Source organism: Sorex fumeus, unplaced genomic scaffold, assembly GCF_029834395.1.
Source record: "Sorex fumeus unplaced genomic scaffold, SorFum_2.1 ptg000136l, whole genome shotgun sequence".
In the NCBI taxonomy this organism is placed as follows: Eukaryota; Metazoa; Chordata; class Mammalia; order Eulipotyphla; family Soricidae; genus Sorex; species Sorex fumeus.
Window position 1 is genome coordinate 410,430 of NW_026606193.1, and position 14,735 is coordinate 425,164.

General features: G+C 37.9%; 1 protein-coding gene across 1 annotated transcript in view; it reads left to right on the plus strand.

Moving 5' to 3' along the window:
* The window catches only part of CCSER1 (coiled-coil serine rich protein 1), an 896,462-nt gene that overhangs the window by 288,646 nt on the left and 593,081 nt on the right, over nucleotides 1–14,735 (plus strand). Inside the window, exon 7 of the mRNA XM_056106638.1 lies at nucleotides 12,704–12,781. Coding sequence (XP_055962613.1) covers nucleotides 12,704–12,781 — 78 coding nt within the window. The remainder of the gene's footprint in view (nucleotides 1–12,703; nucleotides 12,782–14,735) is intronic.

The following is a 14,735-nucleotide window of genomic DNA, read 5'->3' on the forward strand; positions in this document are numbered from 1 at the left end:
GATATTCTCCTTTTTTACTTTTTAAATTTTTATTAGTGAGACACCATGAGGTACAGTTGCAGACTTAAAGCAAATTTTTGTGCTTGGGTTTCAATTATACAGTGATCAAATACCCATCCCTCCACCAGTGCCCATTTCCCACCACCACGGATCCCAGTATCCCTCCCACCCCCCACCCCCCCATCCCACCCTGCCTCTGTGGCAGGGCATTCCCTTTTGTTCTCTCTCAAAATACAGTGATCTGGATTCTCTTTGTGAAGACAATTAACATTGATTAGGTGCTTACTAAGTACCAATTGCCAATTACTATTCTAAGACTATGCTGTGTGTGTGTGTTCTTTTGTTGTTGTTATTTTCGTTTGGGGGCATATTCTGTGGCCATCAGGGACTACCCTTGCAGGGTTAGGGGCCATATGTAAAGGACACAGGGGAAACCTGAATCTACCATTCCCAAGGCAAGCTCTTACCTTCTGCGACATCACCCCATCCCCCACCGTGATAGTCTTACGCGGCAAACATCCTCACAGAGAGTAACCGCAGTTTCTGTAGGTAAAAAAAGGACTGGGTTGAAAATTAGAAAAAAAAATACAAACTTTGCAATATCCTCCTTACTAAATGAAGAGAGTAAAAATTACTGATCATCTCGCCTTAATTAGGTTCTTTGGAATGTTTTAGATGCACCGATAATATTAATTCTAATGTACCAATGTTGAATCTTGACATTTTAGTGATTATTTTTCCTGGTAGAAAAATTCTACTTATATCATTAGCTTTTTCTCCATAGTCAGGAAGTTATAAAAGTTGTGCAATCATTGAGTGATTACATTAATGGCCAGGAAGGTAATTTACTTACCCTGCAGATGATTGTAACTTTTCCTGCTTAATTCAAAGAAAAGGTCTTGAGAAAGTTGGAACATTTCAGATCTAGGTCTTTTGTGTACCTACTAGCTGTTAGCACAGGTGGAACCTTTTATACCATCGATACATCAACCATGTGATGCAGAATATTCTGTTTTTGGGGGACGATGGAACATGTTTGGCTGATTTTCAGTCTTCTCCAGGAAATTTTCAGGGCTTGAAGTAACTTTAAAACTCTTTCATCACACTCTTTCAAAGAGTCAGAGCACTTATTAAATGTGGCAACCTCTGCCAAATAATCCCTTCAGAATAAAAGAGCTCATTGAACCAGAATATTGGCTACTTTCTCACTGCATATCTGTGTATGAGTGTGCTTCTATAAGCAAGTATCTGAATTTATGAAGGCAATTTAAGTATTCCATTCTTAAAAAAGTGTTTCTATTATTCTCCGTTTTATAGAATGCTAGGAAATCTTTTACCATATTGCTAAATTCGAATGCCAAGGAGCTAAAGTTTACCAGTAACATGCATTATTACATTGCCTTCTTCCATTTCAGAGGATACAATTGGGAAAAAAATAATTAATCTGAAATAGCTGACCTCTTATATATTTTGGAAACCATTAGGGAACTAAGAAGCACAATTGAAAAAAGGAAATAATGTTACAAAGATAGTGCTCTGAATAAAAACTTCAAATCTTAGGAACCTGATAATCATAGATAAAGTATACATCATAAATGAGGAATTTCTTGACCTGTAGGACTAAAGATCTTTAAAACTCATCTGGTGTAGGATAGCATTAGTTTGTCATTTCTCCGTGGCTGTAGGGAGCTTGGGTTTTTTGGCTTACCCCATTCACAGTGCTTCTGAAGCACTCCCGTTTCCTTGGTATTCATCTTTAACTTCTGTATTCTGCTTTCTCTACCTGTTCATCACTCATTTCCCCTACGCAGTACCTATGACTTGTAAAGTCCAATTAATTCCTCAGAAATCTCTGATTTTGTATTTGTAAGTGAAATATTGCTTTTTTCCTTCCTTTTGCATAGTTTACTTCAGAGCAATGTCCTTTCTGTATAGACATATGAGACAGTTAATAATGCCATGGTTTCGTAACTTGGGAGTTAATAGACTCCGAATAATATTCATTCCTGGGCATCTGTTTTCTCGACTTAAGCCTCAGTTACCCTCACTTCCTAGCAACCCAAAGCAGGGTCCTATCGAGAGACTGGATGAACCCAAGGCAAGCTGTGAGCTACCGTGGCATCGCAACGTAGCTAGGTCAAGCGACATAATACCTAACTCTAAGTTAAGAGCATGGTCATGGACAAATTCTGGCATGATCCAAAGAGTAGCAACTGGATTAGGACCCTGCTAGGGTTAGGGAAGATTAATCTGGCCTGAGCACTGTAGTCCAGGATCTATAGTGAGATGTCCCCAGGAGAGCCACCCTACAAGCTTAGTGTATCTCTTACTGTGCCCTTACAAAATGACTAATATTAAGAAGTAGAATTAAGATGAATATTTAAATGGATGTTGAACTAAGGAAAGGAGAAACTCACCCTTACATGGTATTTCACCCATGAGTGGATCTCCTGGCTACAGGAGATCTTTGTCTTGTCTTAGAAGAGCTTTCCTCAGAAGGAAGGGCCTTCATAGGTTGATAGTGCTTACTGACCTAGGTATGGTTGCTACCCCCAATGCTTGAAGGTTGGACGAAGACCAAGTCTGCGAGACAGAGCATGGGGAGACTAGCATGGAGGACAGGAAATGGGAATGAGGGGCAGTGTAAGACTTGAATGGGGAACCGAGTGAGACTGGAACAGATGTGTGGGGAGAATGGAATAAATGACAACTGATCAACCAACCAGCCTGGGAGGCCCTGTTGGCTCTTTTCTGGCCTGTTGGAGAAGACTGCAGACCAAGGAGGGGGAGTAGCTCATGGCCACTGAACACATGTGTGGGGGGGAGAGAGACCATGCCACCACTACTCACTCATTTATTTTGTGAATTTACACAATCTAGAATCATAACATATTACAGTAAAATAGCATGAACCAAGTCATTGACCTAGAGATAATAACATCTCACTTTCATGGCATATTTTCCATTTATATTTATTATTATTATTATTATTATTATTATTATTATTATTATTCTATTATTTGCTATTTGGGTCACACTCCTGGCTCTGCACTCAGGAATTACTCCTGGTATTGCTCAGGGTGCCAGGACTGAACTCATGTCAACAGCATGCAAGGCAAAATGCCCTTTCACTGTGCTATGGCTCCAGCCCAATATATTATCAGTTTCTAGGAGGTAGTGTGAGAACCTTTGAACTTGGATATCAAAACTCTTTTAGCATGTGCTAAATATCAGTCTGTGAATCATCATAGGATATTAGACCCCTACAAGTGTAAGAAATAGAAACACATCTTCTCTGCATAGAAGGGCAGCAGGTAAGGTACTAATCTTGCTTGTGGCAGATTCAGGTTAGATTCTTAGCACCCCAAACACCCCTTCCCCCAGCTGCATCAGTGGTAACCCCGAATGCAGAACCAGGAATAAGCCCTGATCACCTCCAGGGTTGCAAGAACACACACACACAACACATGTGTATATCTTAAAAAATATAGACAACAATATCCAAGTATCAAAACATATTTTGGGTAATGTTGTTTAAATGAAGAAAACTAAAATGTACTAATATAAAAAGATTTGCTTTGCTTTTTTGAATTCTTAAGCTTTGGAGATTTGCTTAATTCAGGTGGCAAATAATATGGGCTCCAGGCAGATTTCATAGCACCTGACACAGATCGCCTAGCAGATGCAAAGTTTGAGCCTTGGTATCCTAAGAGTTCTCCAAACTGGATGTGGAACACTGGGCTTCCCCTAGCACTGCTGGTCACTGCTGGACCTTTCTTTGCTGGATGTGATCCCAACTCAAAATTCAAAAAAAATAAATAAATAAAAAACAAAAAACACTAAAAAAAGCACTTCAAAATTGGCTTAAATACTCAATACTTTTTTAACCTGATTATCTAAATTCATATAATAAAACCCATAATAAGCCATATAACAATCATGTGTACTTCTAGCAGGCACACATGAGGAAATTATGCCGGAAGCTGGAGTACTAATGCAGGAGATAGAGCATTTGCCTTACATGCAGCTGACCTGGTTTGATCCCCGGCATCCCAAATGGTCTCCGAGCACCACCAGGAGTGATTCCTGAGTGCAGAGCCAGGAGTAACCCCTGAGCATCACTGGGTGTGGCCTAAAGGGAAAACAAGAATATTGACATAGTGCAATAATAGCTGTGGCCTAGTCCTTTGAAACACTTTATGTATAAACTACTAAGTGCTCTGTTGATTAGTCATTAGTCTCACTTCATTTACTTCTGCCTAGAAGTAGTCATAGATGGTTAAAATGTATTCTGGAGAGGACAGGTAACTTTCTGAGCTGACCTTGAAGCTAAACAGTGTGAATCTCCCTTGAAAAAGTCAGTATTCACAGGCCAGGGTTGTACAAAGATGTGAGGGTGCAGCACAGCTTGTCATGTGGTAAGAATGTATGATCTCAACAGCATTTACTGAATGAAAACACTTTTTAACAAATTCGAATAGAAACTTCCCATTTGAGCTTGATTTAGATGATCTGACTGTGTGTGTGTGTGTCTCTGTGTGTGTGTGCATGCGTGTGTGTGCGTTTGTAATAAGAAAAGTTGTCTAGGTTAGTCTGCTTATTGGTTATATGCTTATACCTGTTTCAAGGATAGATCATAAGTAGCTCACAAAGTAAAAATATTGAATGTTTAGGAGAACTAAAGGAAAATTCATATGCCGTTAATAAACACAAATGGAGTGAGTACTGCATCAGAAAAAGAACATCAGGCATAAACTATAAGACATCATGAAGAAAAAAAAACATGAAGTTTTTTTTTTTTTTGGAGAGAAAACAGGACCAGCAAAAGATTCCATTTAACTGGTTCTTACTGTAACAGATGGTAAAGAGTTAGTGTTTATTTAGACATTTAACTCAGTTTCACTCTTGCTTTCATTTTTATTTTTGTTACCAAGAAATATTAAATGAATATGCAGTTCCCAGGGAATGAAGTGAGGAGAAGCAGCTCCCGGGGGTGGACCAGGCTCCTCGGAGGGGTGTGACGAAGGGCAGGAATGAGCAGCATGGATTGCATTTGCTCAGACTCCTTGGCTCCTGGCCACTTGCAGAACATACCTCACCAAGGATGCAAGTTAGCTTTCAGGAATCTAAGCAGAATATGTGAAGATTGTCTTTCTGCAGCCGGACAGGTGGACCAGGGATAAGGCATGCACCTTTTATGAAGCTTACCAGGTTGAAATGCCAGCACTCTGGGTAGTCCAGCCTAGCACTGCCAGATGTGACCACCAAACAAAAACAAAACAAAACTGTCCTATGCCACCCTTAAATGTTAGACTTTCCCCTTTCCTACTCAGGCCTTGAGGTAAATACGACCCAATGGATAAAGCGAGATTACATTTAACACCTAAGCTCAAGGAAGACTTGCGTGTTTCTATATTTATTGGAAGAATGAATTATGTTTGTTAAATATTTGCATGTTTAGAATATTTTAAGGTGTGTATAACACAAAGAAGTACTTTAAAAGAAAATTTAAAATCATTTAATGCAATATAATAACATACCTACTTTCATTTACATATACATTTTCCACTCTGTAATCTAAAGGATATTACATTAAATTTTATTTTATACTTGGATCTCATTATGGTAATTATCCTGTCTCACCTGTCATTAATCAAACTTTTAAAGCAGTTCTTATAATAATATATTTTGGGATTCACATGAAATAGGTAAAGCCTATGTAAAATTTCCCCCCTAAACTTTATGTAAACTCGGTGGTTTACAGAGTTGTTCATGATGATTTGTTACAGGCATTCAATATTCCAACACCACCACATTTATACCTTCCCTTCGCTATTGTCTTCAATTTTCCCAACTGCCATTGAAGCCAAAGAAAGTTAAATTGTTCTGTGGTCCACATCAGCATTGATCCTGTTGATCATGATAATAGAAAACTATGGGATGAATACTTTTTAAATCTTGTTATTATAGTTTAGGTAACATGCACCAGTGGAGTTTCTCTCTACAGCTTTGAACCACCCAGTCACCAGGTCACTACCCACCATGTGTCCAAAACCCTCTGCCTAACATGAATACTTTTTAGAATTATTGAACTATGAAAAAACATGATCTAGATTTACATAGTAGCTAGCCTTTTAATTTTATGTCACGGAAGGGAATTACTTTAAAAAAATGACTATAATGCTTTTAAAAAATGGAAATATTTTGCTTATTGATCCTTTCTGTGTATGTACTCATCATATTTGAAGCCAATTGATCATGTTTTACCTCAATCAATCCTTATAAATAAACTTGAATCCCACAGACCAGATCTATTCATTATGTTTTCAGGGGAGATATAATTAATTGATCTCTATTATAGAATTATGGCATTCGATAAATATGAATAATGCAAAGTCACTCTGTCAAGCACCTTAAATGTATTCAAACAAATAGATCATTTTATATGGCTGGGGCATTTTGTCAACATTCCCATATGGAACATGAAAGCATATAAAACAATTTAACGTCAGCTTTCAGTGTTATCTTTATATAAGATTAAACATTATTGTTTGGAGGCAATGCATCCTTATAAAATGACCTGTCAAAATTTGTTTTTTGTGACAGTTATAAAAATCCTAATAAAAGCATTGGGGCTAGGAGGATAATGACAGTCATATATTATAATCTTGGAAAATCTGGCTATATTGTTAATGAAGAGCATGTTTGAGTAAGCTTTTTATTTTAAAATGTTTTCAGGTTTACAAGACGCCGCTGAGATTATGCACAGAATCCCCATAAGTCCCGTATCCAGAATCCCCAATTATGCCTCACTTCTAAGAACTAAATTTATTTTGTAACATAAATCAATAAGTTTAATTTAAATCAATATTTATAGTGAACATCCCTAAGAGCCAAATCCAAATCAGAGGCAGCCCATACATAGAGACTTAAAAAAACTGACTGAAGGTCTCCCCAGGGCCATGGGGGATGGCCTGGGACCCTGGGCTCAGTGCAGGGATCAGAGTAGAGAGCATCCTGTGTCCTCCGTCCTTGCACTTATCCTGTGGCAGCCTACAACAGTTGCTGTGGTCCCTGCACATGCGAAGCCCACCCCCATAAAGACATTCAACCTCCAGCTTCACCCCTATGTTTACAGCCTCTACTTATTGTTTCTGAACTAGACAGATACATCACAACCTATTGGATATAGTTGAATATGGAAGAGTAACTCATGTTGGATACAGTGTTTCTAGGGTCAGAGCGATAGGACAGTGGGTAGGGGTTTACCTTGCATGCAGCCAACAAGGGTTCGATCCCCTGCACCCCATCTGATCCCCCAAGCTCACCAGGAGTGATCTCTGAGCACAGAGCCAGGAGTAACCCATGAACACTGCCAGCTGTAGCACAGAAGCCAAACAGAAATGTTTTTATTGTACAGTGGAATCAAGTGAGTTAAACTAAGCATTCCATAGGAGATTCTGGAATGCAGAGCAGTTGCAACAGATATTTTTTAAATTATCAATTCATTATAACGGTGCGGGGATTTGAGTGCTCATCACTGAGAGCCAGGAGATGTGTTCCTTTTGTTCTGATTCATGCCCAGCTCTTGGGCTCGTGCTGGGAACAAGTAATTGGTCTTAGAATCAGAAAGTTTATTATTGTTTTGCTTTGCCCATCTTCTCCTTTGTGTCTTTATGATGTGCCACTTGTGAGTAAAATGGCATGCCTTTTCTTGTTCACTCTACTTATCTCATCTAGCTGAATACCTTCAAGGTTCATCCCTGTTGTGGCAAATGAAAGCATTTTATTTGTCTTTATGGAAGAATAAATCATTTTGTTTGTATTACGCATCGGCTTTATTCATGGGTCACTTGGAGGGCCCTCGGGTCCTCTGCAAGTTCTTGGACACTGTAAATAATGCTACAGTAAATGTGGAAGTAATAGATATCTTTAAATGAACATTTCTCTATTTAGAGGGTAAGTACCCAGAACTTTGATATCTAAATCTCTAGACCTTCCTATTTTAGTTGTTTTGTTGAACATTGCACTGTTTTTAAGCACCCCTTCTCTCCACATTCTCTGCAAAACTTTTTTCTTAATTTTCCATAGTTATGAGAACATAAATCATTGTCGTTCAGTTTGCATTTCCCATTGGGTTGCTTATTTTTATGAGTTTTTATATCTTAGGTTTTATCAAATGTATGATATGCATATTTTTTCTTCTGTTCAGTAGGATTTTCTTTGGTTGTTGATTTGTTTTTTCATGTAGATTTTCTTTAGCTGTCCAGAAGTTTTTTGAGGTTTGGTCTTGAAAGTTTTCATTCTACCTTTCATTTCCATCTTCATTGAAGTTGAATCTCCAAATACATCTAAGACGATGTCAAGAAGAGTGCCGTCTATGTTTTCTTCTATTTTATGATTTCAGGTGATAGAGCCAGGCCCTTAAGCCAGGTCAGTTAATTTTTGTATATGGTATTAGGCAGTTGTCAATTTTATATTTATTTTATTTTTGCCTGTGACTATCTAATTTTCCAGCACCATCCATTGAAGAGACTTTTCTTGTCCCAGTGTAGATTCATAATTCCTTTGCTGTAAATGAGTTGTCCATATATTTGAAACTTAGCTTCTGGACTCTCGGTTCTGTTCCACTGATTTTCGCACTTTCATTTCAGTATGTGCTGTCACTCCGTAGTACGGGCATGCACTAGTCATGTTTGTCTGTTTGTTTTTTTTTATCTCAGAAATGCTTCAGATAGTCAGGAATGTTTGGAGTTCCACCCAAGTTCCATGATTTTCTGTTCTATTTCTGTGAAGTCTTCTTTCGGGATTTCAATGGTGATTTCATTGAACCTGTATATTGCTTAATGATGTTAATTGTTCTAAGCCATGAACACAGTTAATCTTTCCATCTCTTTATGCCATCTGTTTATTTCAGCAGTGACATGATTTTCTGTGTACTTGTCTTTTACCTCTGGTTATATTTACAAAGTTTTACCTCTTTTGCAGTTATAGAGAGGGTTGTTTTCATGCCTTTGCTTTCTGCTAGCTTCTTTGTGTGTAGAAGATATTGAGTACTGTCTAATAATTGTATAGCTTGTCATTGTACTATCTTCATTTATTATTTCTGACAGCTTTTCTTAGGAATATGGAGATTTTCTATGAATTTCATCAGTAAATAGTGACACCTTTACTCCTTCATGATAAATGTATCATTAGTATAATTATTCAATTATTATTGAGGTGACATGAGTTACAGTAGTGTTTCTGATATTTCAAGGAAGTTGAGTGGGAGACAGATTGCCAGGCTGTGCTCAGGGATTGAATCTGGCTGTGTTAGGATCATCCTTGGTGGGCCTTGGGGTGCCATGTAGATTGAGGTGCTGTGTAGATTGCCTTTCTTGAGCTCTATTTTTTTTAATTTTAGATTTTTATTAGTGAAACTCGAGCGGGCCCAGTAACGTCTCCATTGGAGACTTTGTTGTTACTGTGTCTGGCATATCGAATACTCTCGGTAGCTTGCCGGGCTCTCCGAGAGGGGCGGAGGAATCGAACTCAGGTCGGCCATGTTGGCCGCTTGTAAGGCGAACGCCCTACCCGCTGTGCTATCACTCCAGCCCAGCGATAGCACAGCGGGTAGGGCGTTTGCCTTACAAGCGGCCAACATGGCCGACCCGAGTTCGATTCCTCCGCCCCTCTCGGAGAGCCCGGCAAGCTACCGAGAGTATTCGATATGCCAGACACAGTAACAACAAAGTCTCCAATGGAGACGTTACTGGGCCCGCTCGAGCAAATCGACGATCAACGGGAGGGCCTCGAGCAAATTAGTGAAACACCATGAGGCACAGTTGTAGACTTACAAATTTTTGTGCTTGTGTTTCAGTTATACAATGATCAAATACCCATTCCTTCACCAGTGCTCATTTCCCACCACCACAGATCCCAGTATCCCTCCCAACCCCCATCCCCCCCGTCCCACCCTGCCTCTGTGGCAGGGCATTCCCTTTTGTTCTCTCTCTCCTTTTGGGTGTTGTGGTTTGCAAAAGAGGCATTGGGTGACAATCATGTTCGGTCTATAGTCTACTCAGCATGCTTCTCCCATCCTGGGAGGATCCTCCCAACACCCTTTATTTGGTGCTCCCTTCTCTATCTGAGCTGCCTTTTCCCCTAGCGTGTGTGGTTGGTGTGCCGACTGGTTGAACTCTATTTTTTTAATTCATACTCTACTTTTAATTATTTCCTTGTACTTCAGAACTTTAATTTGCTTTTCATTCTTTCTCTACTTAAAAGTTTTTGATTTTTTAATGTGTGATTCTGTTTTCTGTAGGATTTTTTAAATTATTCATTTCTTACCAATTTTTTTTTATTTTATCAAAGCACCATGAGTTAGAAAGTTACTCGGATAGTTGGGTTTTTGGTACACAAAGTTCCTTCACCATTCTCACCCCCATTGCCACCTCCCATTGTTCCCAGATCCCTCTCCTACCCCATCCCTACTCCCAGCCTGCCCTCTTGATAGGCACCATTTAAGAGGATTTTTTAATGTTTGGTCTTTGTGGTTGAGATACTTAGCTCTGTCACTCATTATCACTGCCTGTGCACCTGAACACCCTTCACACCTGTACCTGGTGCTTCTCATCTGTCTCTATTCACTTTGATGTGTGCCAGCCTCACTGATGGGCAGGTAGCTCTTTATTGTTATTGTATTCCCTGATGATCACCCCTGCAGGGTGGGGTTTGTTGTTGTTGGTTTTTTTTCCCTGTATACTGTTAGCCATATGTCTGTCTTCTCTGAGAAAATTTCTCTTCGTCTCTTTTCCCCATTTTGGATGTAGATTATTTTTTCTTGTTAAGCTTTTCAATGGATTTTATAAATTTTGGATATTTTCAGATGAGCGGTAGGCAAATATGTCATCCCAGTCTTGGGTATCTTTTGTATTCTTTAACACTGCAGTAGGGTTTTATTGCTAATTTATTTATTTTTTAAATTGAATCATCATGAGATACATAGTTTCCAGGTTGTTTCTGGTTGGGTTTCAGTCATACAATGTTCCAACATAAATCCCTTCACCAGGGCACATTTCCCACCAGGAATGTCCCATTTCCCTCTCACACCGCACTTCCCTGCCCCTAATGCAGAAACTTTTCTCTCTCTCTCTCTCTCTCTCTCCCCTCTCTTTTCCTCTCTCTCCCTTTCTCTCTCCCCCTCTCTTTCTTTCCTCTCTCTCTTTCCTCTCTCTCTCTCCTTCCCTGTCTCTCTTTCCCTTCCCCCCTCTCTCTCACTTTCTCTCTCTTTACTATTGAGCATTATGGTTTGCAATATAGTTACTGAAAGGTTATCATGTATATCCCTTTATCTCCTTTCAGCATGCAGTTCTTGTCCAGAGTGATGTCATCATTTCCAACTATTCTTGTTATTGTTTTCCCTTAGAATTCCTTTTGGTCTATCTCAGGTTCTGATAAAGTATCTTCATGTTGATTAATTGCCTAGGTTTTTCCAGCTTTGATTTCTTCATGAGGAAAACATATGAGTTTAATATATATATACATTTATATATATAAATGTATATATGTATACATATATGTATATATATATTTTTGTTTGCTTTTTGGGTCACACCTGGCGATGCACAGGAGTTGTTCCTCGCTCTGCACTCAAGAATTATCCCTGGCGGTGCTCAGGGGACCAATGGGATGCTGGGAATCAAACTCGGGTCGGCTGCGTGCAAGGCAAATGCCCTACCCACTGTGCTATCGTTCCAGCCCCTGTTTAATATTTTTTATGTTCTTTTTACCTTCTTAGAGAATTCCTCTGAGAAAATAAATGTAAATTTATATACAATAATGTAAAGAGAACTTAGGACGTTTGAGGTTATTGGTATAATTATTTTGATTTTAGGAAAGAAAATTATGATTTTACAGACTGTATCTTTTAGGCTAATTCTTTACCTCAGAAGTTTTAATTGATTATATTTTAATGGGCCAGAAAAAGTATTAGCTACACTTCAATAATTCGATTAGTTTAAATCAATGACTCTTAAATTTTTGCTTAGCAGAATAATAAGAAAGATTGTTAATTGTCAGGTATTACATATATAGGGAATTTAAAAATTAATATCTTCATTTTTAATTGCATATCGATAACAGATATATTTTTCATAAAGAATACAAAAGGTATGCAATTATCTAATTCTAATAAACATATATTAGAAAATTAGTCTGGGGGCTGGAGCAATAGCACAGAGGGTAGGGCATTTGCCTTGCACGCTGCCGACCTGGGTTCGATTCCCAGCATCCCACATGGTCCCCCAAGCACCACCAGGAGTAATCCCTGAGTGCAGAGCCAGGAGTAACCCCGTGCATCGCCGGGTGTGACCCAAAAAGAAAAAAAAAAGGAAAGAAAATTAGTCCGAAAGACTTGAAAATAGTGACATAATAAATCATCACTGATAGAACTAAATTTTAAAGAAGGGGAAAAATGTAAAACTTAAATGAAGCACATAACATGAAATAACATAATCAGAAACACAAAGTTTCTGATGCTGTTTAACTAATCTTGAAGTGTGCGTAGATGGATGAGGTTACTTTCTGAGATAACTGTTTGCCCAACGAGTCAGGTGGCTGCGGGTCCTGGGTAGGCCCATGAGTATCCCTGAGCACCCGGACCCACAGACCAGTTAGCCCGGAGGACCACTGCTTTACTTCAGTTCTGTTTCCTTTGCAGAGCTCAGAGCTGAGCCCCGCCAGGAGCACCTCGTCCCTGCCCGTGAGTCCCCTCACCGAGGAGCCGCTGCCTTTCAAGGTAAAAGCCTGACTCTGCCGATCACTTATTATGTGCTAGGTGGTTTATAGCAAGTTTGCTGATTAGTTAAATAAGTACGTTGAGCTGGTAAGTTGAACGAATTTAATCCTTGTGGAATTTGCTTTAAATGGTGATATTAGTTTTTTTTGCTATTGTCTTTTAGTTGCTAAATAAAAATAGAGGTTTAGAATATAAATTAAATTATTGCTTTATGCAGCGCTTTCTTTTTCTATATAAGGCGCACTGCAATAATCTTTTTACATTTATTTATTTATTTATTTTGCTTTTTGGGTCACACTTGGCGATGCACAGGGGTTACTCCTGGCTCTGAACTCAGGAATTACTCCTGGCAGTGCTCAGGGGACCATATGGGATGCTGGGAATCAAAGCTGGGTCGGCCACGTGCAAGGCAAACGCCCTACCCGCTGTGCTATCACTCCAGCCTCACACTGCAATAATTTTAGAATTATTTGGTCCTATGTATCTGGTTACGGTTTTAGGAACCGGTTTTCGTTCTTGATTCTAGATCATAATTATTTAATAATGATAAAATAATTTTTGAATTATAAAGTGAACTATAAAACCATTTCTTCAAAAGCAATCTTTTGAGATATGAGTACATAAATGACAATGATTAATAGAATTTTTCGCTTTGGATAGCTATATACATTACCGATATAAAGTCTTGGAGTCTGTGATTCAATAATGTATCCACTATTTTATATTTGCGTTGGGGATTTTTGAATTTTATTATAATTATCTTTCTATGCGAGATTTAAGAAATGGAAACATATTTGAAATTGGAATGAAGCTGTGGCTCACAATTAGTGTTTTCCATTTAGTGTGATTTAAGACATTTAGATGCACATTTAGTCTGATGTGATGTTTTAAAAAAATTATATAGTTTTATGTGGAGATTACTCAATTTCACATTGCTTATATCTTGTGCAGTAACTTGTACAAATTTTCTTACATTAAATATTCGATATTTTATTAATATTATAGAAGGCTATGAATTCCATTCTGCCTTTTGTTTCTTAATCCTGAGATTTCTTGCTTATTGAAAGATAATATATGTTGAAAGCTCTTTTCTGTATCAGTTAGTATTTTTTTCTTAATATTGTATCAGGTAGAAGTTACAAAAGTATTGATTTTATTGAGATCTCAGCATTACTAAAAACCATTTCCTTTTTAGGTAACACCGATGCTAACACCAATAATAGTTCCGCTACATAAAAATTAATATATTTTATACCCACTAGGGTATAAAAATAAAGGTTAGGGAATATATATATTAAATATAGAAATTAATTCTACTAGAACTTAGAGCATATAAAATTAAATTATTTAATTATGGAATAAAATTTTTATAGCTGTTATGTTTTTTCAGTCTAGAATTACTTTTAAAATTAAGTAATAGAATATGTACTTAGTCTTATATACGCACAAATATGTAGACACTTTGTATGTTTATATGATATAATGCACTACTGTTGCAATAATCTGTTGAAAATTATTTAACACATTCAATATATTAAGCTTTCTTATAACCATTTCCTGAAAAGTCTAATATTGAAATTCATTTGTGTCTAAGACTTTTTAAAATCATTATATTGAAACAGTAGTAACCGGGGAAGAGAAATGCCATATTTCCTTCATTCCTCACCAATGTAGCAAGTTATTTTTATCCTTTAAAGTAAGATTAATCCTCTTAAACTACTGAACTTCCTTTTCTGAGACAGTGATTTGAGAAGCCAAGCCAACCTCTAAAACATAGGTTTTGGCAGCTTCTTGATAAACTTGATTTTACCTTTTCTCCTGGGAGGTGATTAAGTTACTATATAAAAAAGGATCCCCTCCCTTGCTTGGGTCTATTTTGGAAGCACTCATACAGACCTTGTAGATTTGGCTCAAATGTTTACCAAGGTGACTCTTTTTAAATATTAGTTTAAAA